This window comes from Sparus aurata, chromosome 16, assembly GCF_900880675.1.
Source record: "Sparus aurata chromosome 16, fSpaAur1.1, whole genome shotgun sequence".
Lineage (NCBI taxonomy): Eukaryota > Metazoa > Chordata > Actinopteri > Spariformes > Sparidae > Sparus > Sparus aurata.
Window position 1 is genome coordinate 21,408,740 of NC_044202.1, and position 27,159 is coordinate 21,435,898.

General features: G+C 40.7%; 1 protein-coding gene across 1 annotated transcript; it reads left to right on the top strand.

Moving 5' to 3' along the window:
- Window positions 1–16,029: 16,029 nt before the first annotated feature.
- On the top strand, window positions 16,030–24,088 carry LOC115566448 (leucine-rich repeat transmembrane protein FLRT2). Its single transcript, XM_030392334.1, has 2 exons — window positions 16,030–16,543; window positions 18,801–24,088. The coding sequence occupies exon 2, from the start codon at window positions 19,236–19,238 to the stop codon at window positions 21,249–21,251; it is 2,016 nt and encodes a 671-aa protein (XP_030248194.1). The 5' UTR covers window positions 16,030–16,543; window positions 18,801–19,235; the 3' UTR covers window positions 21,252–24,088.
- The last annotated feature ends 3,071 nt before the right edge of the window (window positions 24,089–27,159 follow it).

Here is a 27,159-nt window from a genome sequence, read left to right on the forward strand (position 1 = left end):
ATGCAACTCTAGCCTTCAGCTGTATTCTTAAAGTAGCAGTAAAATATTTAAAATTTGAGAAGCCTGACAAAACAATGTGAAAAGGTCTGAGTTTCAGCTCATTCTGCCATGCTGGTAGTGCTGATTATTGTCTTCTGCAGGGAGCTGTCACACACTAGTACACACTGCATGGTCTGTGTCAGTTCATGTGCAGGCAGGTTTCTTTAAATCCCTTGTTTAAGTTGCTCCTAATAAGCCTACAGCAGGACTGCAACACTTCAGCTTTGGTCTGATAAACCACCTTTTGTGCGGTCCATATACTCTCATAAACATACTGATAAAACTCTAATGTTGAGTTGTCATTTGCTAGGCAAGTTCGGTTCCGGATCACCATCAGTAATAATAACATGGAGCATGCCAAGGTGAGATCTGGAAATGCGTTGTCAATGCTAAAAGGAATTTCAGCAGATCAAGAGGAAAGGACAGCTGGATGATCAGACAGGTTGAAAACAAACCTAAGTGGTGAAACTTATTTTGAAGGGAAAAAGCAAGGTGACATTAGCTTGCATCTCAGGTTTCTTGTCCCCTTGGTACCGTCAACATACCACAAACATTATTTTGTTATGGGGGCGGTCTCGACCCTAGAAGTGTTTAGAATCCCAAATCCCAAATCATTGATTACACCAGTTTGCCGTCTCTATTCCATGGATCTGACAGCCCACATCTCAGTTTTCCTTAACTCACAAAGGACTTATGAATATGTAATGTTATGAACCTGACTTGTATAATGGTATTACATATAATATTGTGAAACAGAACATGATCTTCTGATATTGTTGCACCAAGAACAGACACTTCTAAAACAGAACTGTTGTTCCAATAGAGCAGTCACTGTTATTAAAGAGATGGTTTACTGCAGCAGCCGCTCTGCCAGTGGTCTGCATACGTTACGTGTTCAGCGTAGCCAAAACATCACGTATCACGTTATCATACACACAGACACATGTACACGCACATGCCTTTGTGTTAGGGTCACTGTGCTAATAGTACACACACACACACACACACACATGCAGTGTCTAGTGTTTCAGCAGATTGGCTGCCCTCTGCTCTACACTCTGATTTATTGTGGCAAATTGAAAGATTCCAAGAAGTGAGTCAGTTTGTGTTGGCAGGGCTCTGTTTCAGCCTCCAGGTCTGTGCCCCCATCCCACACACACTTCCTCATATCACTTGGAGGAGCCAGTATAAACCTTCCTAAGCAAATACACCTCTGAAACAATATCCATTCAAGCAGCAGGAGACGGCAGCCATAAGTCAGGAGGGGCCGCAGCCCTCACTAACACTCTGACAGCAGCGCTAAGTGATGAACTGACATTAATCAACAACACGTTTTGTGCTGCGTGACATCCAGTTATCTGTTGTTATTGATGGCTCGTATCTGATCTACATAGGGTTAGGATGTTTTGTATAAGCCATTAGTAATGACATTGGTTTCAAATTATAAAACCTTAATTAGGTTAGCTGTGAGAAAGTGGCTCAATCAATTTTGAAAACGAAGTCAAATGTAGGACTTAAAGGAGAACTTCGGTCGATTTAAACATGCAGCTTCATTGCTCAAGCTACCCTTGACTTGCCAGTACCGAAGATGCGAACAAATTTGGTCCAGCCATTACAGAGCTCCGTGAACGGAGATGTAGCATTGAACGCTAACAGCTAGGGTCAGAACTTCACACTGTGTTTTAACCGTCTTAACATGCTCCACATCTCACACCAGAAGTTATGCAACATCAGCAGACACCTTAGCACACAGCACTGTAGCGTGTATGACTCAAACTGAATAAAAAAGTAGTTAAAACAGTGTGTTTGTGCAAGGAGCTACTTACCTGTTTGTTGACATCCGTGTGTTCCGGTAGCTAGACCAAACTAGTCAATCCGTCGAGTGTGCACTTACTCCCTCACTGGCGGAGACGGAAACGTATTCCAGCATTTTCGTGTTCATGTTCATAATGTACATGTCCATGTTACAGCCTGTCATGAGCCATGAGCCTTACAATAGCCTGTTTAGCCTGTTAAGTGCACACTCGATGGATATGCTAGTTTGGTCTAGCTACCGGAACACACGGATGTCAACAAACAGGTAAGTAGCTGCTTGCACAAACACACTATTTTAACTACTTTTTTATTCATTTTGAGTCATACACGCTACAGTGCTGTGTGCTAAGGTGTCTGCTGATGTTGCATAACTTTTGGTGTGAGATGTGGAGCATGTTAAGATGCTTAAAACACAGCGTGAAGTTCTGACCCCATGCTGTTAGCGTTCAATGCTACATCTCAGTTCACGGAGCTCTGTAATGGCTGGACCAAATTTGTTTGCGTCTTCGGTACTGGCAAGTCAAGGGTAGCTTGAGCAATGAAGCTGCATGTTTAAATCGACCGAAGTTCTCCTTTAAGATGATAAATACAATATGTTTGTATTTATTTAGTAGATATAGTTTATTTGTTTTTTTTATATATGTATTGTGTATATATATTGTGTGTGTGTGTGTGTGTTTCTATCTGTGTCTTATCTGAGCCACCTCATCATGTGTGAGCAGCTGAACCAACAGAGACTGATGGTGTCTCCTCCTCTGCTCTTGTGCCTTTGACTCCCTCCAACACGTCGCCATGACCGACTCCAACACATGTATGTCACAAGATATATGAGCTGCTGCTGTCACTATTATGTTTCTGAAAGCCCCAGAGGAGGGTGGATGACCTCCGACCAGGACGAACTGTGTAACGTATTCAGGACCTTCAGTCGAATGACTGCGGTGCTGCCAGATAAAAGAAAGACATTTAGTACAGCTCAATTCTTTCGAGGTCTAACAGTTAAAGTCAGAGAGAGAGTATGACAGTCTGTCAGGAACACTTTTCCATTCATGTGAGGCTAATAATTCAGGTTTAATATTTTTTTGTATCATTTTAGTTTTCAATGAAACACGAACCTTAATAAATAATTTCCAGTGTCCAAAGACACTGTGATCATATTATGGGTTATTTAATGAAAATGAGAATACCAATAAATACAGATATCCACAATGAATAAATAATAATAAAACATATTCTGCCAGTATAAATGGTTCCTGTGCCTCTGAGCAGTACGTGGGATAAATACAGATTAGATTCTTCTTCATGTGAAGGTGTTGAACAGGTAACGGCTGACAGAGAGAGGACACAGCTGCTCTGTCTGCAGTGTTGGCACTGTGTACGAGTGTGCAGACTTATACTCAGTCTGCACACTCGAGTCACATGTCTTGCCTGCCTCTTTCTCATGCATTAGTTTAATGTTGTTGACTGTGTAGCTGCTGTGGCTGCTTTGATGTACCGTGTTCATGTTTGCTGTCTGCTGAAGTATAGAATCTTCTGAAATTAGTATGATCGTATGAAAAGAATTGGTACCGTAATGCAAGATCGGCAAGTATCATACATATCTACCACTGGACACAGTAAGTATAACAAATGTAGAAGGTTTGTAGTGTTACCGCTGTGTTATTGTTAACACACTGACTAGGATCTGATTCTAAGCCTGTGCATAAAACTGCATAAAAACCACCGTACAACTAAACATGTAGAAGTGTTGACTTCACCGTGCTTTGGAATTGTACAGGCTGATACAGGTTATGGACGTAAAATGGGACATGTTGACATACAATGACCCTGATGATTGACAGGCGTCACAGACATCACAGCATTTACCTTGTCACACATAACTGACAGAAGTGATTTCCAAAAGAACAGGATCCACATTTTCATAAAAATTTAAAAAAAGATCTGCTGTAGATCTCATCTGATGGTCTGCCTTTGCAGTTGGAAATTATGAAGACCATTCATTTATTTCCTTGGTCAAGAATGTATTTTCAAGTTCAAGATTCAAGTTATAACATAATAAATCCTTATCCTTATCCTTAAATATATCCTTTGAAACACAGGTCCTACCATTGCTTAGCAGCACCTGGAAGTCTTTATATTATATATTTCAACATAATCTGCCAAATATTTTCATTCTGTTACATTTAGTAACTTACTCTTGAAATGCGTGCCTCCACTGTACATACATCGGTTGCATGTATATCTTTCCTGGGAGAGGGATCCCTCTTCTGAAGCTCTCCTTGAGGATTCTTCCTGTTTTACCCGTTGAAGGTTTTTATGTGACATGTCTCATTATCCGTATCAAGAGTCTGTGATAGAGGGGTTTTTGATGCTGTGCATCTTCTAAAGCCCTCCACAGCAAATGTATAATTTGTGATTTTAGGCTACATGTAAAAAAATGATTTGGCATGACAAAGATTAAAAAGACAGCATTTGCAGTTTTGCATATCAAGTTTCATTCCAAGGAGCAAAGATTACCACAGTGAGCATGACCAAAAATTATTTATGGTCTACACTTTTCCCCATCAGCTTGTGTGCACAGAACTACATGAAACGTACAGTATGTAATTAAACTTTTAAGGGAGCACACCTTTTTTCTATCTTGTTACTGTGGTAATTATTTACTGGTGAATAATTGGAGCAGAAAGTGATCCTACCTCTTTGATACAGCTCGGATTAGAATCAGCAACTCGCTCACTCGCTCCATGAGCCGTGAAGCCTGGTGTGATGCAGAGGTGTGAAAAAGTTAAAGCAACTGATCCCTCAGCGTATGATTCCCTATAATATTGCGACCCCTTACCTTTTTGCTGCTCTTTGTTTCACCATCAGGTGTTAATATTTACTTGGCAAAAACTTAAGTGTATAGTAAAGTATCTAGAAAAATTTGAACAATATTTGCACTGGCTATTCATGCTCCCTGAAGGGTTAACCCTTCTTACACTCTTTCCACTTGTCTCAGAGAGAATGCTCAGAGGTCTAATATTTCCTGTAGTAGCACAGAGATATAAATCAGTATGCTTTCAAGTTTGACTTATCGATGATGAAATCCCAAAAATTCTCTCACCCTGGCCAGTATCTCAATGTTGAGCTTTTCACCACTTACAACTAAAAAGATCAATGGTTAGGACCCTACTCCACAGAGCTGAACGCCTTATCAGCGAGAAGGAGGCAAATAGTGGGAGGTGCTACAGGCTCAAGGGACCCTTGGGCCACAAGTTGATGATAAGAATCACACTCAGATTCTGACCAGGACAGAAACTGCTTCAATAAAAGGGACCATCAGCCGCAGAGAAAAGGAAATCAAAGTGTTTTTTTTTTTTTTTTTTTTTTTTCTATAGAAACAGAGAGGTACCTCACCCTGCATGTCAGGCTGTCCTCATCAGAAAAATGATCATATCAGATCGACTGTGAAAGCAGCTTATTACGACCCATATTTACATTCCTTGCTAGGCAGTGATCTAGTGGCCGTAGTAATTATAGTAATATAAAGGGTGACCAACTCTGCATTAGGAGCTGGTCAAGGTAGATTGTTGGATCAAACAAGCTCAGGGCTTTAACCCAGGAGATAACCAGGTGAGTACTAATGTAGTAAATTTATGCTACGAACACAAGGTTACTGAAGTCACGTAAGTAGTTAATTCAGCCAGAACAACGTTTTCTTAAACCTAACCAAGTATTGTTCTTGCCTAAACCTAACCACACTGTGAGCTGATGATGACGGTCCCGTTTGCCTGCTGCTGGTTCACTGGATGTTAGTTTGGGAGTCATTCGAACTGATCTCTTCGGTCATTTCAGTATGAGGATATTTAAGTGAGTGTATTGTATGAGTGTGTTTTGTTGTGTTATGCTGTATTATAGAATTATTATAAATTAACCTTGAACCTTGATGCAAAGTACTGTTCAAAGAACAAAACTGTGAAAAATACTCACAACCAGAAAATCATAACTATAATGACCATGTCGTCTAAGACATTAATACGTGTGGTCATTTAGCAACACAAATGTTTGTCAGGAGTTAAGCTGTTATCTTCAATAAAGAGGTGTTTGTTACACACACATGTCTTTCTTTCTAACTTATTCTCTATTTCTCCCTCTCTTGCTCTCCCATGACAAAGCCTCGGCTACCCCATTTAAATACACGACACACAAACACACAAGGACACACATTCAAATTCACTCATTGCCACCTGGAGATTTACATCACAGAAGTGTTTAAAACTCTGTAAACTCATTTCCAAAGTGTGCAGACAATCTTCATTTTCAGTCCAACAACTAGCCATGCTTGACCTCTACTCACCTCCATTCTGTTAATCACTTTTCTGTTTATTAATACAGCTGCCTGCTTCACCACTCATTAGACCTGTCAGAAGCAAACATTCTCCAACGATGCAAAAACAGCTGTTATCATATAAAATACTTACAGAAGGCTGCTTGGCTGTTTCGAGGCTGTATCATTAATCCACCATGCACCTGTGAGTTACTATAGGCATTTATTTCTCAACATCAGCAAGGTAATGATATATTTAGTGTATTTTCACAAATGATTGTCCTGATTTGTCCTTTCACACAGAAGACAAGATGAGATTGTTAGTGTATGTTTTCACCATATAATGTGGTGCAGGCACTTGTGTGTCTCTGATACTTTATTAAAGGTTGTTAGTTATAAATAACTAACTTGTAAGTTATTTTGACAACCATGAATGGAAAAGTTGAACCTCCTCTATCACACTGCTGGACCACACAGTAAGCACCAGCTCCCATATGTAGCAACAGGAGATGTGTCATAGAGCAAAAATGATTTTGAGTCTGTCTTTGTTTGTTGTCATTGGCCGATGTGAGCAGGCGGAAAGATAGTTATTGGAGTACAGTGTAATAATGTATTTTTTGGACAGTTGAGGGTTTTCTGTTTTCTCACTTTTCTTGTTTGTCAGTGCTGCTTGATCCAGCCTCCTTCCCTCAGTCTCAGTATTCCATCTGTCCAAGCTTTCAGTTTGTCTTTCTCCCAATCCTCTCTGTTCCTCCTTAACCTCTCCTGCAGGATTGATGTGTTGTGGCCAACCTTTCACACTCTGCTGAATGTTAGATCAAGCTCGTCTGGACTCCGGCCTTCAGGGACTCTTCTGGTCCGATTCTCTACTCCAGACCAGAAGATTGCTACCTGGTGGCCTCCTCTCATCCTGTCACTGTTGTTGATTCTCTTTCTCTCTCCTTTCCTTTCCAGTCCTTATTCTACTCAGTGACAATGGAGGATCATTCATCTCTTCTCATTGCCATTATTCACTGTCATTGCTACGTTTACAAGCCTAAATCTAATCCTGTGTGCAATCACTGAGTCAATTATCTGCAAGCTCTTGAGAAGTCATCTGAAGGCTTAAAGAATAATTTCACTGCTGAACCTGCACAGAACCTACACACATTTTAAAACACTGGTTTAAAAATGGATTCGGCATGGGTGAACATGGCACCTACGCAATATTGGGTTGATTTCACCCACTCACTTACTCATGAGTACAAAACCACCCAAGAGAAATTACCCAACAGTAATTTAAAACATATTGTGGAATGGGTCAATTTTTACCCAGTGATTTTTTAATTGTGCAGAAAAGTTATCCAGATGACTCAGTAACCCAGGGCTGATAAAAAATGCAAAACATATCCTGTTTTCATTGCATTTTCTTTAATAAAACATGATTGGCCTTTATTTCCCTCAGCCATTTATTTGCAGGTGTTTTTCTCATCCAGTCCACTCAGAGGTTCACGTCTTTTATATAGTCTGCCCCTTATGTGTTTCCTTTATTTTGGATTTAAATGAGTTGTAATTTCCAGGTGCCATTAATGTCTTGAAAACTCATTAAACCGAATTTTTAAGACTCCTGAAGAATGCTGTGTTTCAGTACACCTTTCCATTTATGCTGTTATTTCTCATTTCATTTTCTGTCGTGTTTTAGTTTGTGTTTCTGTTTTGCCCTCATGCATCATGGGTTGCTTTTCATTTCCTCCTTTTATGTGATTTCCCACCATTTTCTGTGTTCTCCTGTCTTGTTTGTCAATCATGACTCTGTTTGTCTGTGTGCTCTCTAATTCTTTGTCTTTGTCAGTTCTTCCTGTTTTGTTCACCTGAGCCTGTTCCCGTGTCTTCCATTGTCTCACCATGAGTCCTTGTGGTATGTTCCTGGTTCTTTGTTCCTTGGTTTTTTACTGGATCGTAGTTAGTTTTTGGTTGTACTTTCTTAAGCTTTGGTTTTTGGTCTTTGTATTTTGGGTATTTTGCACTTTGTGGCTTTTTTGGATTCTTTGCTTCCTGGAATTTTTTCATCTTGCCATTCAAAGCTTGTTTTTTTGTTCTTAATACTGCCTGCCTCGTTGGTGATTTTGTACTCCGGTCGTCACAATGTTGCCTTAACCTGACAGAAAGAACTGACCAAAATTGCACCAGCAGACACCAGCACACAACTTAAGTATATTCGGGACAATCTGTCTTCTTGTTTAAGGAATAATACAGACATTATTGAGATGCAAAAGGTCACTGCTATATTTAGAATGTAGATGGCCTTTAAGCCCTGGTTGCTGGAAGCTCCAGGCACAGCAAACTCATATCCAGAGTAGCTATGCTTGAAAAGACTTGACTAGTCAGACAAACTACACTGCCTGCCCTCCCCCAAAAAAGTCACCACCTGGATTTAACTAAGCAAACAGGTCAGAGCCTTCCATTAGATAATTACAGCAATGATTAATATGTTTTAGCTGGCAACAAGTTATTTAACCATAACTGATGCAGTGAGGAGCTTCTTATTACTTAAACAACCATGTCGGAAGACATATCATCATTGACTCGGGGTAATGTCACTCATTGCGCTAAAGCTTTTTACCGACACAGCATGTTAAAATGGAAGCAAAGCCAAAACCTTTTGTGACTAGACTGTGTTACGAACTCATGAAGGCTTTTATTTTGGAAAAAAAGACAAAGGAAGTGGCTCCGTGGCTGCGCTAATGAACTCGTGTAACTTCACCAGTCACAGACTTTTTTGCAACATGATGCTCCCAGGTGCACTGAGTTGAGGCAAGAACAGAACTCTACAGGTTCTTTAAGACTGTCACAACAATGTTTTGCCAACTTCAGTTCCATTTGGGTCTAATTTTGTTCAATTTGCATGGGAAACTGTTCTTGTGTGTTTTACTTTAATTAGCTCTCCATCTGGATAAACGTAAACATCTCTCCACTTTTTCATTAACGTTAGCAATTAGCATCCGTTGTATGTTTCATGTTGTGTGAATGAATGAATGAACAAACAGTCAACAACAGAGTATCATATATTGTTGCCACTGTGATGTTGGTACAATATAAATAACATGTTGCTTTTCATTTTGTTTGTGGACACCTTTTGAATGTAGACTATAATGAAACGGAGCCGGCAGCACGGGAAAGGGGGGTGATGGTCTGATGGCGCTCACAGTCAGACAAAAAAACAGATTCTTCACTCATCAAATAAAAGAGAAATGTTCCACACTTCAAACCACGAAGCAACGTTACAAGATCAAACAACAGCAATGTTCTTGCAGGTTGTGTCTTCAGCAACTTATATGCGGAAGTTGCTGTCATTTTGTGTGTCCTACCGACTCTTCGTCACATTTCCGCCCAAAAGAATGCCCGCTAGTGAGAGCCAGGCAGCTCCTGCTGGTGACTGGCGATGATTATGTGATGTAAGAGCAAACAACTTAAACTCACAATGTCTTCCCCTATTGTGTTTACAGTGGTTATAATTACTGTCTCTGGCCCTTTCGACCAAGTTTATCTTTTTTTTATAATGAACTTCGCGTGGAAAACATCATCCCTCCTCATGAGTGAGAGCCAGACAGGGTGTGCTATTTACTGCGGTTATGTGATGTAATTTAGAGCAAAAAACGTATCTTTGTCACCCTCAACAATGCTCGGTGGGTCAGGATCTCAATCACACAACACATAACGACAGCATCCATATGGTTATAAACACTCAGCAGGTACACTTATGTTTAGGTTCAGGCTGCAGCTGGAAGCTGGGGGGAAACATGTTAACAAAAAAACATACAGGCCTCACCATTATAATGTGTACTGTCATGCCTCTTTTGGTTCTGCAACGCCAGTGTGCTGTATGAAATGACACACCGGAGCGGCTTTATGCCAGCGCTGCTTGGTTCAGCTTGAATGAACAAAGGCTGCGCAAAGGTGAGCCTTCATTGAGGCAATAATGCAGACTCTCTGTTTGAAAAGGGCTTTAAAGGGGAAGTGTCACCATAACTCCTTAAGGGCACACTTTTAATGCTGGTCCCATAATTTAATTCTCAAACTGTTTTTAAATGACTCTCAATGAATTTAATGTGTACTTACTTGGGCATATTTATCGTAAAACTTTTTGAAATGTCTTTTCAATGGATTAAACACACACTTTTAACATATTTATCTTAGTTACACATCTTAATGAGCTTTTAAATGAGGGAAAGAAAGAAAGAAAGAAGGCTGTCCAGACCTGGTATCAACATCCATCCTGAGAGTTGTGATCACAAGTGGACAGATTTAAGGTGTAAATGTCGTCAGACACATTAGAGATGGATTTGAGCTGTGGGTAAGCCCACTTCAGAATGTGTCAGTGTGTACACTTTCTTAGCCTGTGTGTTAACTGTGGGTGTCTATCTGTAGAATAATGGTGGATCTGTCCCCTTACGTTTATGATGCAGAAAATATGGCACAGTCACACAGGACTTGCACTCTTTTATCTGGCATAAAAATCATCGGATCACCTTCCTCAGTAACTGTGTGTAAGGCACATGCAAGGACTCAGGTCTCCAGCTCAGGAGTATTTATCTTTTTCTTAAAAATGACTAAAATAAAAAACATTTTTAGATCACAATGTCATTATAATTCTTGAACCAATGTTCTAACATTAACCAAACAAGTTGTGATCATATAGTGGCAATATCATGTAAGCACCCGGGAATAAGAGCATGTTCTATTATATTTAAAATAAGAATACAAAACTATAGCTGCATATGACACACAATAAAATCCTTTCTTTTCACATTAAACATGATATATCATAAAGTTGGGATTACAATGTTCATATAGTGTCAATGCATGAAACCCACATTTAACAAGAGTCTACCTTTCATAAAAATCAACAGAATCACAGTCCTCAACAAAAGTGTGTTAGGCAACTGCAAGCACTCAGGTCTATGTAGCAGAGAATAACAGGATTACTATACACAGTACTATTAAACTTTACAGCGTGGAGTGAGCCAACAATAGCATGGCTCACTAGCTAGCATTAGCTTAACATGTAAACAAAAGTGAAAGTTAAGGATAAAGTTGCTATTTCTGAACAGAGGTGTAAGTCACTTTCAGATTTTAATATGTTTATAGCCGAAACGTGTGCCTTAGATAATTACAAGAACAACTTTTATGCAAATGATATAGACATGAAAATTGCAATTTAGCTCCCATGCACCCACTTCTAGCTCAGGAGTATTTTCCTTTACTCTACCAACCCACTAGGTGGCTTTAAAACTATACAAGTGAAGGTCTATCACATCAATTTTGAAAGAATTTATGAAAGATAATTTCTAACTTTGTTTTATAAGCTCAGTCTGAAAAGCACAATAGTCTTGTGACTTCCTTCTTGAAATTTAAATGTGCATACACACACACACACGCACGCACGCACGCGCGCGCACACACACACACATTATCATCATAAACTAGTCAACCCTTGGTGCTTGTTTATGCATTTTGTTACAGCCTCAAATGGGGGTTGAAAGCGAATTCAATTAGTCTGTTTCTGTGAACAAAACAGCCAATGACATCTGAGAAAAAACCTAGAGAATTATGCAAATATATACAGAAGTATCTCATTAAAGTATTCAAGGAATCCCCAATCAAGTTGAAGCCATGCCTGCCGGACATTGGATGGGATTAGCAACCTGCTTTATAATTTTTTACTCTCAACTTTTTTGTTTTCATAGGCATACTGCCTGTTGATTAGTAGGTCAGTGTTTCAAATGTGCTAATTTAAGAGTTCTAAGTTCAGCCTGAGATAACAAAATGCGCAACAGTTTTCTCAAGGTGTCGTCTTGCTCTCCATCTGATTGCCTCCTTAGTCAAAACATTAACAGATGGAGAACTGAGCTTTTTTTTTTTTCTTGCCGGCTAATCCACCCCTGACTGAGCCTTACCCTCATTAAAGAAACCTGACACTGATTGAACCGCCTGTCAACCCCCCCAAGTCTTGACAAAAACCTCTTTGTTGTCGTCTCCACTGCTGTCTGTCTTTCCGTCTGAGATCTGCTCCTCTATTAATAGTAAAAGATGCAAGGGAAAGGAGGCGATGCTGTGTGCTCAAAGGTCGAGGAACAGCAGAAGAGTGTAGGCTTAGGTGGATGTCTGCATAAATTAACAGTAGACAAATTATGAGTTTGTTCATAAATGTGAAGATCAAAAAAGGTATCAGGATCGACAATGTGTTCAGGGCTACTGACTATTAGAGTCATATCATTTCCCAGGTCGCTAATAAAGCAACGTATCACGATTCGAAACAGTCAGCAGACATAGCACAAAGTTTCTTTGGGTGCCAGCCAGTCATAGTGATGTGTTTAATGAATGCCACAATCAGAGGGAGTCAAAAGCAGAGTAAAAGCCCCCCAAGGCTATCGGAGTATTCTAATTTGATACAGTGAATTTTCCCTTGTACAATTATGCGCAGTAATGAACTAAATACAGTGTGTTGGATCCAGCTGCCCAAAAAACATGATGTAATGCTTCAGAACGAGACCAATGTACGCTGTGGAGCAAAGCAATCAAATTATAATCCCATCTCCAATTTTCACCACTACATCTTGTTTTCAAGTGCTGCCTTGTCCCCCATAACAGAGATACTCGGGGGAGTGGATGAAATGTCCCCCTACGAAATGGAACAACCCTTAAACCTTCATGCGTCATCAGCATTTGCCGATGGTGTTAATGTAAACAGACATGACCGGATATTTCCGATAAATGTCGTCTTCATCTGTGGTGATCTATCTTGGTATGGTATCACCACAATACTGTTTGCAATTTATGTGATGGAGATAGAAAAGCATGGATGCTTGCAGCTTGTTTACAACATCACGCTTTCGATCAAATTGTTAAATAAAAAAAGAACACTGCTAGCGATGCTTTCTAGGTTATTATTAGCAACCCATGCTCCTCCCCTGCACTGCACTGATACTAGAGGAGTGGTACCAATATACAGAGACCTCAGCAAAGTAATAGTGATTATTAATGCTTGCTATACAGGAAAGAACCATGATACATTGAACAGATAGCGATCTTATATTACATAGAGACGTTATAGGCAAATGTAAAGTACATACCAAAAAACACTCAGAGTATCTGAATTGTATTAATACCGACACAACAATTTCTATGCAGGGTCTGGATCTGGAGCCATCAAACATTAATTAAAATGTGGTTATATGAAATTACTAGTTGTTACTAGTTATTTTCTCCATTAAATATTATATCGTTTTTCCAAATTCAAATAATAAAGTTGTGTTTTTCTCCTAATTCAGTGCCCCATGTTGCTGTTTTCAAAGATTAGCTACTGTAGCCGCCTCAGAATCATTCGACGCTACACCTCAGTACTTTTCCTTTTCTTTTTGTTTTTATATCTTTAAAATATTAATTTTAAACATTGTTCATTTAATGAAGTAAGTTGATGTTCTTCTCCCTCCATCTGGACCCCTTAGTGGCCATTCGGCAGTGGGCAGGTGTCTAGAAGGCAGTTGTCTAGATCCGACCCAGCCTCGACCACCTCGGTCTACAAACCATCTAATCAGAATTTGAAATCAAATTATTTTCGTTTTCATTTAGCTAGGATGATACTCCTACTGAACGTTTTATAGTTTCCCTGTGCTGCCACACTTTCTCACTGTATTTTTAGAATAACGAATGAATGTAATCTTGGTGGAGAAAAAACTTTGTTGTTAATGTTGATTCCTGCTATAGTCCTGAAATCCTGCTGCCTCACACACAGAGCCCAGGGAGATTAGCTAATCTCATGGCATTAGCTAATGGGGATCCTGATAAACTAATAAACACAGCTGGCAGCCACGGGAATACGGCCTCTTTAAGCAAACACAACACCTCATGTATCAGAGCCTCGAAATGGCTTATTGCAAAGTCGCAGCAGTTTATATTGTTTACCTCATATCTTTGTGTGTACAATCTTATATTGTGACAACCTGGACGATAACATGCAATTCAAAGATAATTGCACAAGAAAAAAAAAGATCATCACTGATATGGAAATGATTATCATCTTATGTTAAACGCAATGATGAAAGCCACAATCGAAACTATGTCTTTTCGTCATTATGACGACAACAAGTAGACTTTTGCATTTATTTTCTCTTTTGAAAACGATCCCAATAATCCGGTCACATATCCAGGCAATCCATTACGTCTCTACCCTGCACTAAACCCTCCAAGCAGCTGTCTATGGCTGTTACCAGTTTACACACACAGGCAGCCAGATTACAGCGACACGGCACAAACAAGCTGGACTAAAACGACATCGTCATGCGAGCCACGGACTCAGCATACACCGCGATGAGCTGCAGACAGATTTAGCCTGAATTTTAATTTAATAGATTGGAGTGGCTAGAGGCAGCAGCAGATGTGATGTTTGGCAGCGAGTGTTAAACCCAGAGAGCTGTGAATAGAGGATATGAACAAACCACAGACTCTGTGTGTGTTTGTGTGTGTGTGTGTGTGTGTGTGTGCACTTGTGATTTATCGAGAGCATGGTTCAAGGTTAGTATTGTTTGATGAGGAGTGTGTTATAGATGTACACTGATGCCTTATTTGAAGGGTTCAGGTTGGCGCAGACTACAACTTGAAGCACGAGCGTAATCAACACAGCTTGTGTGTTACGTCTGTGTGTGTCTGTGGTTGTTTTGTGTCTGTTGGGAGGGTGAACATATCTGACACCTTGTTTTTCTCACAGTTTTGTGTCTGTAGTAATGGATTTACGTCCCACTCGTTCAGCACAAAGGAAATGCTTTTCTTTACTGATGGATAGTGATGCCAGCATGAACATGGCATTTGACTTCCAGTGTCTATGGATGAAATTATACTTTGCAGTCAGATTACACAATAAGGAACACGCTGTACATGATTTTAGTCCAGAATCACCATATTACCATAAGTATCTGGACTCTGGTCCCAGAACTCTGTTTGAAGCTATACAGGTGGCGGGGTCTGCCACACATAGACACAGTAACACAGTATAAACTGTGTTGTCCTTGGAGGTCAGTTTGTTCAGTCATGAAGACAAAGAGAGTTTGATTATTTAGTTTAGACAGGCAGAAAAAAAAAATCAGCCAATGAGGATCTTCCTCTGCTCATTAATATTTCCTCAACAAAGTACAGACTGCTCCTTTAATTTATAACAAACCAAACATGTCAGCATGTTAACATGCCATAAAACATACAAGCTCAAACACGACGACTAAGCACACGACACAAAACCCAAATCTAAAATAAACCCAAAGCAAAACAAATGAAAAACTACATCTGCACCACACCTTCACTGGGTCCAGGTCATAAGTCCAGGATCTTAACTCTGTTTTTTTCTTAGACTTTACAGGAAAATTGGTTTTGGAAAGTTCTGGGGCTCATTTTGGGCCTATAGATCTTTTCTGTCCAGGCCGGGCCTGAGCCTTTTCATACTGTTCCTTCCATCATCACTGATTCTTCTGCAGTCTGAGGTGTGTACATATGAAATGTGTCACTGTGGATGAGATTAAAGGAGATATATAATTATATATTTATATGGAGGGGATGGAGCTCCAACAACGTGTGACTGCTCATTGTTTTCTCTGTTTTTTTTTTTATTTATTTATTTTTTTAATATCTAAACACGTTGATGTGTTTATGTATTGAGTTTCAAATTGTTTTAATGGAATGAAAAAGTGTTTTAGCTGTTTTTACTTTAAACACACACCTCCAATCAGAGAGAGGAGGAGGTGTTTAAGTATTTTGTGTGTGTGTGTGTGTGTGTGTGTGTGTGTGTGTGTGTGTGTGTGTGCGTGCGTGAGTGTGTGAGAGAGAGAGAGAGAGAGAGAGAGCCAGCCAGTTAGGCTCGGGGCTCCAGGGGGGACCAGGCAGTCTTTGGAACAGTGTACCCAGACTATGGACTTCATATCGCGGGTTGCTATCAGCGGAGCGACGTGTGCCATGCCCGGAGCCTCTGCCTCTGCTCTCCTCTCTGCTTCATGCCTCCTTCTCCGACTGTAAAGGCAGCGGAGGAACTTCAGCGGCAGCTCCGGAGCAGCGCGGCCGGCCGGGAGTCTCAGGCTGGCGGGGTGTGTTTGCGGGAGGCGGGGGGAGATGCAGAGCAGACTACTGGTGACCTGAACTTTCCTCCCTTCCTGGCTGCTTCGGACAGGACTTTGCACATTCAGCATGATGCCCCAGTCCTCCTTCACCGGAAAACCAAGACAGAGCAGTCCGAATCGGAGCCGCAGCGGGAGCGGGAGCTGGGAGCGGACGCAGCGGGCAGGATGCGGACTTTGTGCCCGATCTGAGCGCAGCTGCGGGGAAACGAGCTGATGTGCAGGAACAAGAGTTTGTGTTTTCTGAACGGTAAGAACACGTTTAAATAATGCAGAGCAGCGAGGTCACTGAGCAGTCTGTCTGCACTTAATGTCTTGTTTTATTCCCATGTTCACATGTCCTGAGAGGAGAGGCTTTTCTTTAGGCTAACTGTTGTTAATGATGGACTCAAAATAAGTGTCAGAATAAAGGTAGACATGGTCCAGCTGAGGTTTTTTTTTTTTTACTGCTTTTTAAATTCATTGATACATTTCTTCCACCGTCCACTACATTCTCATTGAGCTGGGTGTCAAAGAGAAAAACAACTAAACAATAAAGGTAACTGTACCTCCACATTGTCTCCAGACAGAGAAGTCAGTCTTTTTTTATTTGGAGCTACTTTTTGCAGAGCCACGTGAATGTACATGTCTTATTACTGATGCCAAAGACCTGCTGATAATTACCGGGCTGAGGTCAGGTCACCATAATTGGACTCAGTTAGAAGCCTTGTTTGCTCTCTCAGGAGCATTACATAACTATTGAACTGCTTGGCCACAAATCAATGCAATCTGTCAGTTGGCTGCTGCTGCCCAGTACCATTTTATTAATCATTTCTACCACCCAGCTCCCAACCAGTAATAATACATCATCACCACTTCCTTCACAGACACTGTACTGAACTGTGAACTCATGAGTAGAAGGAGTTTTATATATACGAGCTTTGATATCTTCCTTGAATTCACCTAAATACCGAACCCTTTGTTTATTGGACGAATGACAATGCTGTTGACGAGGAAATCTCTCCACTTTGTTTAAATCGTGTGACCTTGTGCGTAGAGCTCATTGTGAGAAGCCCACATCGATCTTAGTTTTGTCCCCATGCGAGGAATTTGTCTCATCTTATCTGTGTTGACAGGCCACGTTCATCACATCCAGCCCGCCTCCTCTGCTCCAGCACCGCTAAACCCCATGAATCAGAAGATGATCAAATGCAAAGTCTAATTTAGCAGTAATTGAGAGCACGCACGAGGCATTTGGCTTCATAGTTAGTCCTGCAGTCATATCTGCCACATCATCTGACACCTTCTGTCATAGAACCAGGATATTAGTTGGGCAATATTATCTGCATATATTCGCCTATCATAGATACATCAGTATCGACATATATGTTGTCCAATATGTGCTAATATGAAATATATATATATATGTATGTATGTATGTATGTATGTATATATATATATATATATATATATATATATATATATATATATATATATATATGTGTATATATATATATATATATATTATATTATATATATATATATATATATATATATATATATAATATACATACTACATACATACATACATACATATATATATATAATATCTCTCTCTCTCTACTCTCGCTCTCTCTCTATCTCTCTCTCTCTTCTCTCTCTGTCATCCTTAGCTTCTATCTCTTCTCTGTCTCATCTCTCTCTCTCTCTCTCTGTCTCTCTCCTCTCTCTCTCTTCTGTCTCATGTCTCCTGTAGTTTTATTATTATCATTATTTGTTTGTTTTAATCAAATTATAATGCAGAAAAAATATGCTGAGGGTAATTATTAAATTCCCAGAGAAGTCCCTGTTTCAGAGCACTGAAATCATTTTGGACAATGAATTTGATCGTTAAAATGTAAAATCTCCTGCCTGTTACATATCATGTCATAGTCATAAGTGTTTGATAACCACATTTGAGGGATATACAAATATGTGTACATTGACTGGTATATCAATATCAGAATGTATTGTGCTATAATCGATCAGCACGAAAAATTGAGTATCAGGACGGGACAGGGAAACAGATTTATGGTCATTAACCAGCCAGTCGTCTGTCACCAGCTCACTGCACACCTCATTGCTCACAAGGTGCTTTAGGCTGACACAGTTTTTATACTTTATATTTGTCCTTCTTTTAAATTGTCTTTTTTTCGTGAGTTTGTTTACGTTCTGGTTAGCAGCTGGGGAAGGAATTTAAAGTTTGCATCCTCTTAGTGCATGTTTTACATTCATTCACTTGTTAACTTGTTTTTCCCACCATTTCACCACACCTTTGCCCTCCCTGTCTTTTCGAAAATGATTTTCCCTCAGCTGTGTGTCTGAGGAATATACAACGCGTCTTAATTCATTTGTATGCATGCTCCCCTGCTCTCCTAATTTACGCTGCCTCACTTTGCATTTGTTGGATGGAAAGGGAAAAGAAATCCTTTTGTCCTTTGGAAAGTCAAAAAAAGACAGATTTGTCCATTTTTCTTATTTTGCAACAGGTTTCTGGATCCAATGTCAAGTCCAAGGAAGCAGCAGTGCGTGATGTGAGAGGGAGAGGAAGCTAGGAAGAGGACATCCAGTGAGCCCTCCGGTGTGTTGTACTGGGCTCTGTCTGTGCTCAGTGCTGTGAAAGGAGCTCTACCCGTTGGTAGAAGAGACGAGAGGCTGAAAATGTGATGAACTGCACACATTTTCCCCAGCTCTATTATGGACAGTGGCTGGTGAAGGAATCGTATTGCTTAATAAGACCATTATTCTTGTGTGGAGAAGCTAAGGACAAAAACTTTCCAAGGGATTACCTTCTTCAGCATCAGGCTTAACATGCTGGTGTCATTGAGCCACGATCGAATGACTGTTCTGTTGGATTTTTCAGATCCTAATTTCTTATAACTATTTTTTTCTCTGGTGTCTGCATTTTTTCTGATCTGTCTGAAATGGAGATACAGTGGCGTTTATGGAGTAAGGACTGGACCTCCTTTATAAGGCCATGGATACCTATACTGTTAGGCCTTCACCTCCAGTTCTCCCGAGCCTCCAACTGTCCAGAGGAGTGCCGCTGCGATCGTACCTTTGTTTACTGCAACGAGCGGAGCCTGACCTCAGTGCCTCTGGGAATTGGTGAGGGTTATAAGACCCTTTACCTCCACAACAACCAAATCAATAACGCTGGGTTTCCCTTGGAGCTCCACAACGTGGCTTCAGTGGAAACTGTATATCTCTATGGCAACCAGCTAGATGAGTTTCCCATCAACCTGCCCAAAAATGTAAGGATTCTCCATCTGCAAGAGAACAACATCCAGACAATCTCCAGAGTGGCTCTGGCTCAGCTTCTTTGGCTGGAGGAGCTACATTTGGATGATAACTCCATTTCTACTGTGGGGGTGGAGGAAGGGGCCTTCCGTGAGGCAGTGAGCCTGAAGATGCTCTTCCTCACCAAGAACCACCTGAGCAGTGTGCCTATCGGCCTTCCAGATGATTTAAAAGAGTTGCGTTTGGACGAGAACCGGATCGCAGTTATCGCAGAGGAAGCATTTCGGAATGTCACTCGCCTGCAGCGCCTCCTTTTAGATGGGAACCTGTTGACAGATGAAGGGATCGCACCAGGGACCTTTCAGGACCTGCTCACCTTGAGGGAGCTGTCTCTGGCCCGCAACTCACTCACCTACCCTCCCCCGTTCCTCCCAGGGGAGGTGCTTGTTAAATTGAACTTTCAGGAAAATCAGATAAACCAGATCCCTGTGAGGGCATTCGCAGGGTTGCACAAGCTGGAGAAGCTGGATATTTCTAACAACCAGCTGCAGTCGTTGACACAGGGGGTCTTTGATGGCCTCGTCAGTCTCAGACAGCTCACTGTTCGGAACAACCTTTGGCTGTGTGACTGCAGCATCAAATGGGTGGTGTCATGGCTTAAATCTCTGCCGGTCTCCCTCAACGTGCGCGGCTTTATGTGCCATAAACCCGAAAAGTATCGGGGCATGGTCATCAGGGAGCTGAGCGGTGAGCTGGTCCAGTGCCCACAGAGCACAGCGGCAGCACCCCAGCCCACCTCACCAGCTGATTCTGCTCTGATCCCATCCCTGTCTTCATCCACAGACTCCCCCCTCGTCAGTCAGTATGTTTCCTCCTCCTCCTGGAAAACCCTCCCTACTTTACCCACCCTCTACTCTATCTATTCGACGAGACAGGGAGAGCTGAGGACTAAGCAGCCCCTGGTCCCCCGGAGGGAGACTTTGCAGGTCACATTTGCTATACTAAATGGCTCAGCTATCCACGTCAGCTGGGTGACGGCCTTTCCAGTCACTGCCTACAAGGTGACCTGGGCTAGGATGGGTCCCAGTCTGACAGGGGACACCGTAAGGGAGAGGATAGTGGGTGGGGATCACCGGGGGATTCGACTGGCTAATCTTGAGCCAAAGTCCACATATCGGATCTGCGTCATTCCCTTGGATGCTTTCAATAACTACCGGCCCAAAGATGATACTGTGTGCACCGAGGCCTTGACCACAGCTGTGTATTTCAGCCCTGACAACAAAAGACCATCAGGGCCCGAGCAGGCCACGCAACAGGAACCCAGGTCGCCATTCTTGCTGGCTGGGCTGATCGGTGGTGCTGTGGTCGTGGTGCTGGTGTTACTCCTCAGCATCTTCTGCTGGCACATGCACAAGAAGAGTCGCTCCAAGTCGTCCACCGAGTGGAAATACAACAGGGGTCGAAGAAAAGACGACTACTGCGAGGCAGGCACCAAGAAAGATAATTCCATCCTGGAAATGACTGAGACCAGTTTCCAGATAGTCTCACTCAACAATGAGCAGCTCCTCAAGGGAGATTTCCACATTCAGCCTATTTACACCCCTAATGGGGGCATCGGCTTCCGAGACTGCCCCCTGGGGAACAACAGCACAGTCTACTGCAAGAACAATGTTCAGGATGCAGACTTTTGTCGCACATGATGATTTTGGAGAGCACCAGGAGAATTTGATACTGAAAACTACCAGCTCTTTACTGGACACTGTACAGTGTTAATATTATTTGAAAGTTCCACGTGAAATGTAATTTATACAACTAGCTGGACGATATCTTTTTCTATAACATTTGTTTATAAGTTGTTGGTTTCTGAGGTTGTGCTGTTTGAGTTCTGTGCCCACAGACATGTACAATCAGGATTCATTTATTATTATGATTATTAAGGCTGGGTTTCATTTGAATTTTTAGCATCGCTACATGATTTTGAAGTCATAGTGTACAGTAGTTGAAGAGTAATTGTACACACATCATGTAGGTGCAAGGCTTTCAGGAAACACTGTCAATGAAAACAGGTAACGACTGCACACTCAGTGCAACACAGGTTTAAAGAGGACAACATTTCGATCTCACTTGTGTGATGATCAGGTCAGAATATTTAACAGAAGGATACCACAGCCCTGTTTCTACATCATGCACATGGATAGGCTGACCGGCTCTATGATGGCAGTTGCGATTAAACATTCAATCATTAAATAATCATTAAAGTATATTAAAACAATTACATGAAGGAAAAACAGTAATTAAAAATCTTTACCAAGACATTAAACATATTTTATATCTTAGAAATGTTACATTAAATCGATCATCTCCTAAATTAGGATGTGCGTTACCTACGTTTCCAAATATATTGTTTAAAAGTTACATGAGAAAGAGAAGAAATATTGAAACACCATTCTGTTTAAAAGTTAGCTGTATCAAATCGCACTGAGGAGAAAGACAAACCTGTTGTTTTCATACATGTATTTTGTTTAGGTAGAAAGAATAAGAGGAGTCATCGTGACATGGCCACTGTTCATATTTCATTTTGGTGAAAGAGTTCGATCTCATATTGATTCAGACCTCTAGGTGTGAGACTCTGGACAGTGAACATGTATAAACTATCTCTTGAGTGGAGGAGAGTATTTAATCTCCTCCTCCTCCTTGAGATCTGACCTGTTCGATGTCGATGTATCTCGACAGGCCACAGGGTCCAGATGTAACTCCTGTGTTTTGTTATCCTTTTTAGTCCTCTTTGTAGTTCTCCTTTTGTATGTTATAACACATTTAGCGATGCATAAGACAGATGACGCTTCTTGTGGAACTCATGTTTTGAATGTGTGTGGCACACTTAAATTTAAAATCGTACTGGGTGCATCAACCAAGATCAGGTAAAGTAATGTTTTATGCACCGATGTGATCAGGAGTATCATTTATAAAACAATCTTAGAACCAGTATGGGTCGTAGGTATGACTTAAGCAGTAAACCACATATAAGCAGTTATTTATAAAACTTGTGACGTAGACATTATCCTATATCTAGACTTGAGGTCAGAAATGTGTCTGCTGGTTTTGTAGGGGTACAGGAGTTGGGAACACATACCACATGTGTCCAAGCCTGTGGTGAACCTTGCACGATCGTAGTGCAGCTTTGACACACTCCCAGACTGTGTGGTTCTTTGTCAACCCACCATTTGGTCCAGTGAATAATATGTGTTGCATAGATTCAGTCTCCTCTTCCATTACTGTGATCTCGTCTTTGAAAAAGTTTCATTGTCTCTTGCAACACGTCTGACCCGATGGCCTCTCAGAAACATGGGCCTGGATCATGTTAGATCTCTGAGAGGAGGAGGGCTTTTATATCGCTCCTGTAAAGAGAAATTCACCAGATACTCTGAGAGTTCTGATCAAAAGTATGAGGTCAAACATTGTGTCTGAAATAACAGAAATAATTAATGTGGTCATGTCACGATAATGTTATGTTCTCTTTATCCAGACACACACACATGTTTGTGTGTAATTCACATTTTTTTTAACACTACATGCTTGTCTTTTTCCTTGTTGTGTTTTTATCCAGCTACCTGTTTGATAGAATGGTGTTAAGACAATTTGTGCACATGATTTTAATGTTTCTTCTGTACTTCCATACAGTGTATTTAGAAAGTTAGCTAATCCTGATTTATGAGATGATGAATTCTATTTAACATTTAGATATCAGATAAATGTTTGATGTTTTGATGTGTGGCTTTTGTATCACACTTTTCCTCCATGTACCTTCACTGTGTCCTGTCACCATAATGATACTGAATCACACCATGGCTGCAGTGTATCATCACGCACTGAAACCAGCTGGTAGATTTCTGAATGTGAGGAAGACGGAGACAGGCCACACTCACCACTAGAGGGCAGAGCTTTCTTCATACCACACAGTTTATTGACACAGTGACTGTTTGTCATCAGGTCCTCACAGTAATAAGTCACATTTCTTTAATTGCCATTGCATTCAGTAGAGATGCAAATGATTTTATTCCTGCTGCAGGAAGAGGGCATATTTTTTATTCAAAAAGAATTGCTCTCTGCTTCAAAAGGAAATGTAAAGGTCACAGTCATTAAGCATTCATGGAAGTGGCAGGCCGCAGTGCTTTTACCTGCTTTTCAAGATTAATACATTATCACAGGTAAGGGCTTGTGTTATTAGTGCTACCTGTGTTTTACGGTGGGTGTCACAGAGTGATCAGCAAAAAAAGCACATCTGCCATATACTGTATGTTTCACCCAATAAGAACCGAGTCGTTCCCTTGTGTTCAGCAAAAATAATCTTATGGTCAAACAATATATCTATGTGCCTTGAAGTTATCAGCTTACAATGTCTTTTGATTCCATGTTTTTGCACAACGTGTGTACTGTATATACATTCAACTGAATTGTTGTTGAGGAAACCTCTTGCTCTTGATTATTTATTTACCTCATTACACAATTTAATTAAAGACATATCTTTGAAAGAGAACTTCTTCATGTCTCAGAATGAACGCTGACACAAACTGTTCAAAGACAGTGCATTTAGGAGAGCTCAGTGGAAGCAACAGTGGTCTGTTTGGAGAGTGAAGGGTCCTTTGAGGATGACTACCGCGAGCTCACCAGTCAAAAGAGATCACACTTAAAGTCTACTTAACATAAAAAAACACATTAAAGCCGCCTCACTGCTCTCCAGGCGCCAGTGGACTGACTTCAATTCAAAGTCTTCGTTTCAACTTTGTAAACACGACACCACTGGATATTTTTAAGGAGACCTCAGGAACGTTTTGACTGAAACAGGTATTTCATGACATTTTTCTAACTCTTCTCAACTGTTTTTTTGTGCCAAGACCTAACTGGAGCATACGCACAGCGTCGCCACAACATGAAATTGAAAAAAATAAACCTAAAGAAATTGTAAACTGCGACTTTAAGAAGAGTAAAGTTTTGCAGAAATGTACATTGACAACATTTATTCTGCCAGCCCTCAATTATGGTTGAGTTAAATGAATGTAAATGATTGGGTTGTCATTTATGATAAAGAAAAGCAGTAAACTCTCACATTTAAGAAGCTGGAAATATTTGACCTTTTTGGTGCAAAAATGACTGAAATTAGTTACTGATTATCCAAACATTTGGCAATGAATTGTCGTCCGATCGATAAATTAAATAATTGAAGGTGTTATTCATGTTACAGAGACAGAAGATAGAGTAAAACACAGTTAGCTTGAGTAATCTTGTGTATTTCTCTAGTTTGAACATTTTAGGATAATGTAAGATCATAGCTCACAAAGGTCTGGTCATTTTTAAACATTTTAAAGCAGAATTGCTACATATGACATCTAAGTCCTTGATTTCACATTTGTGAAAAATGAGACGTGTTTCGTTTTATCCTCTCGAGTTGAAAATGTATCTTTAAAACAGTCTAAAAAAAGAATCAGTTAAGAGACAGAATACTGTACTTGGTTGGTTAAAAAGCCTCAGGTAGAGACTTCCACTTCATTCCTGTCTAAACTGTGTTGGACAGTATTTAATCTTCCTGATGGACACAGATCCATATATCTGGCCAGTGAAGCAGGCATCAGACCTTTCTCATTTGTCTTAGTAGATTCATGTAGCGGGTGAACAACAGACAGCAGCAGCTTCCCTCCAGAACCATATTTCTAAACTGTCATGAGCCGATATACAGTAATTCTGCTTCATGACAACTTGGGTCTTATTCTGTAGCTGATGTAAATATTCATCACAGTTTCCAGACCCACGCGCTGCTTCTTCTTTGTCCAACCCAAACAGTTCAGCTAAACTGAGCAAAATTGTTGGTTTGTTTTCATCCAGTGGCAGCTGGAGCTGTTCTGTTGGAACTGGTTGGACTGTGAAGCGAACATTCAAGATATCACACTGGTGAACTTACAGAAATGAAAAGGCCCTGCCTTGTATTTGCTGAGTAGAATGAGCATGCGTTATGATGAAACATGCTCAATTTAAAATAAGATAGCAAACTTTAAATAAGTGTGCAAACTCTTTATAATCTAATATGTATCTTCCATAATATTATTTGTTTTGTTGAAAAACTCAAATAAGTAGAAAGTGTCTCAATAAGTGTAAAATAAACCTGATGGATGGATATTTATATGTCAGCATTACAATGTTTCAATTTGTATTCCATAATATTAATTTCATATATTAAAAAAACTGTGTTTAACCAACATTTGGTAAAAAAGCCTGAGACCACTTATCAAGCTACGCCTATTTTGCATTGTTATATTGTTCTATTTTTGAACATTGTAAATGATATAAGCTAAATATTTTCAGTGAAAAGTGTCCATGAATGTCAGAATATCTCAGTGCCTGGTTTTTCCTCCTGATGTTTTGATGACATCATGCACATGAGCTGCATGGACGCATTATCTCAGCATGATCTGACAGTAGTCTGCAGAGCTTCTTGGGATGTTACATACTGCTTGGCTTTCTCCGTCTTCAAGGGCCCCTATTAACGTTCTGTGGGGTTGAGGTCAGGGGACTGCGGAGGAAAGTCCATGACAGCAGGACGCGTGGGTCTTCAAGTAAATCTTGAACAGCTTTGAGGTATGTTAAGGGTCTTTGAGTCAAAGTAATTTGACTCGTGGCCTGAAAGTGCTGTCTGCCTTTCTGTGATAGAGACAAATTAACAAAGCATCACCATGAAACTAGACTAAGCACCCACCAGAAGGCGTGTTGCCCACTTTTCTGGACAATACAGCACTACAACACGCACATTTCTAAACGTAGCTTTATGCATTTAGCTTCTATCTCACCTCTGTAGCTGACTCCTGAAGTTCACTGGGCCCAGTGTGTGGTGTTTTTGGCCAAGCTGCTGCTGAGACACACTGCTGCTGTGCTCTCCAAAGAGTTTGCTCATTGTGGCGCATTTAATGTCAGATGCACCACAAGCGACGTACTCTCTGCAAGAACCTTTTAAATCTACATTCTATTCACTGTGTGTGTGTGTGTGTGTGTGTGTGTGTGTGTGTGTGTGTGTGTGTGTGTGTGTGTGTGTGTGTGTGTGTGTGTAGGTGTGTGTGTGAGTGAGAGAGAGAGCGAGAGAGAGAGAGAGAGAGAGAGTGAGTGTGCGTGCGTGCGTGCGTGCGAGCGTGTGAGTGTGAGTGTGTGTGAATATATAAAGCTGCTGCTGGGGTTTAAATGTGTTTTGAAACTTTAGTTCTGCTTTAGTTTAACTGGTGAGGAAACATGCACGAAATAGGCTCACTGAGACCAAGGTTCTGTTACACAGGCTGCCACCGTCTGACATCAGTAGTGAATATACCTGTTAGAAAAGGCTCCAGCAGTAAATATAGACAGTATGTAGACCAGCAGTCATGAAATGATGTATTTAGATTTGGTTCACAGAATCACATTTCACTGCATTCTGACACCCTCGGTCCAACGCAGCCAAAAAGAGTTATGTTGGATATTTCAGCAGTTTCAGACGGATCTATAAAATGATGTGTGTTCATCAGCTGATGCAGTAAAGATTGAGAAAGGTAATGCAATCAGCAGAGGTAAGCCAGCTGAACAGATTTATTT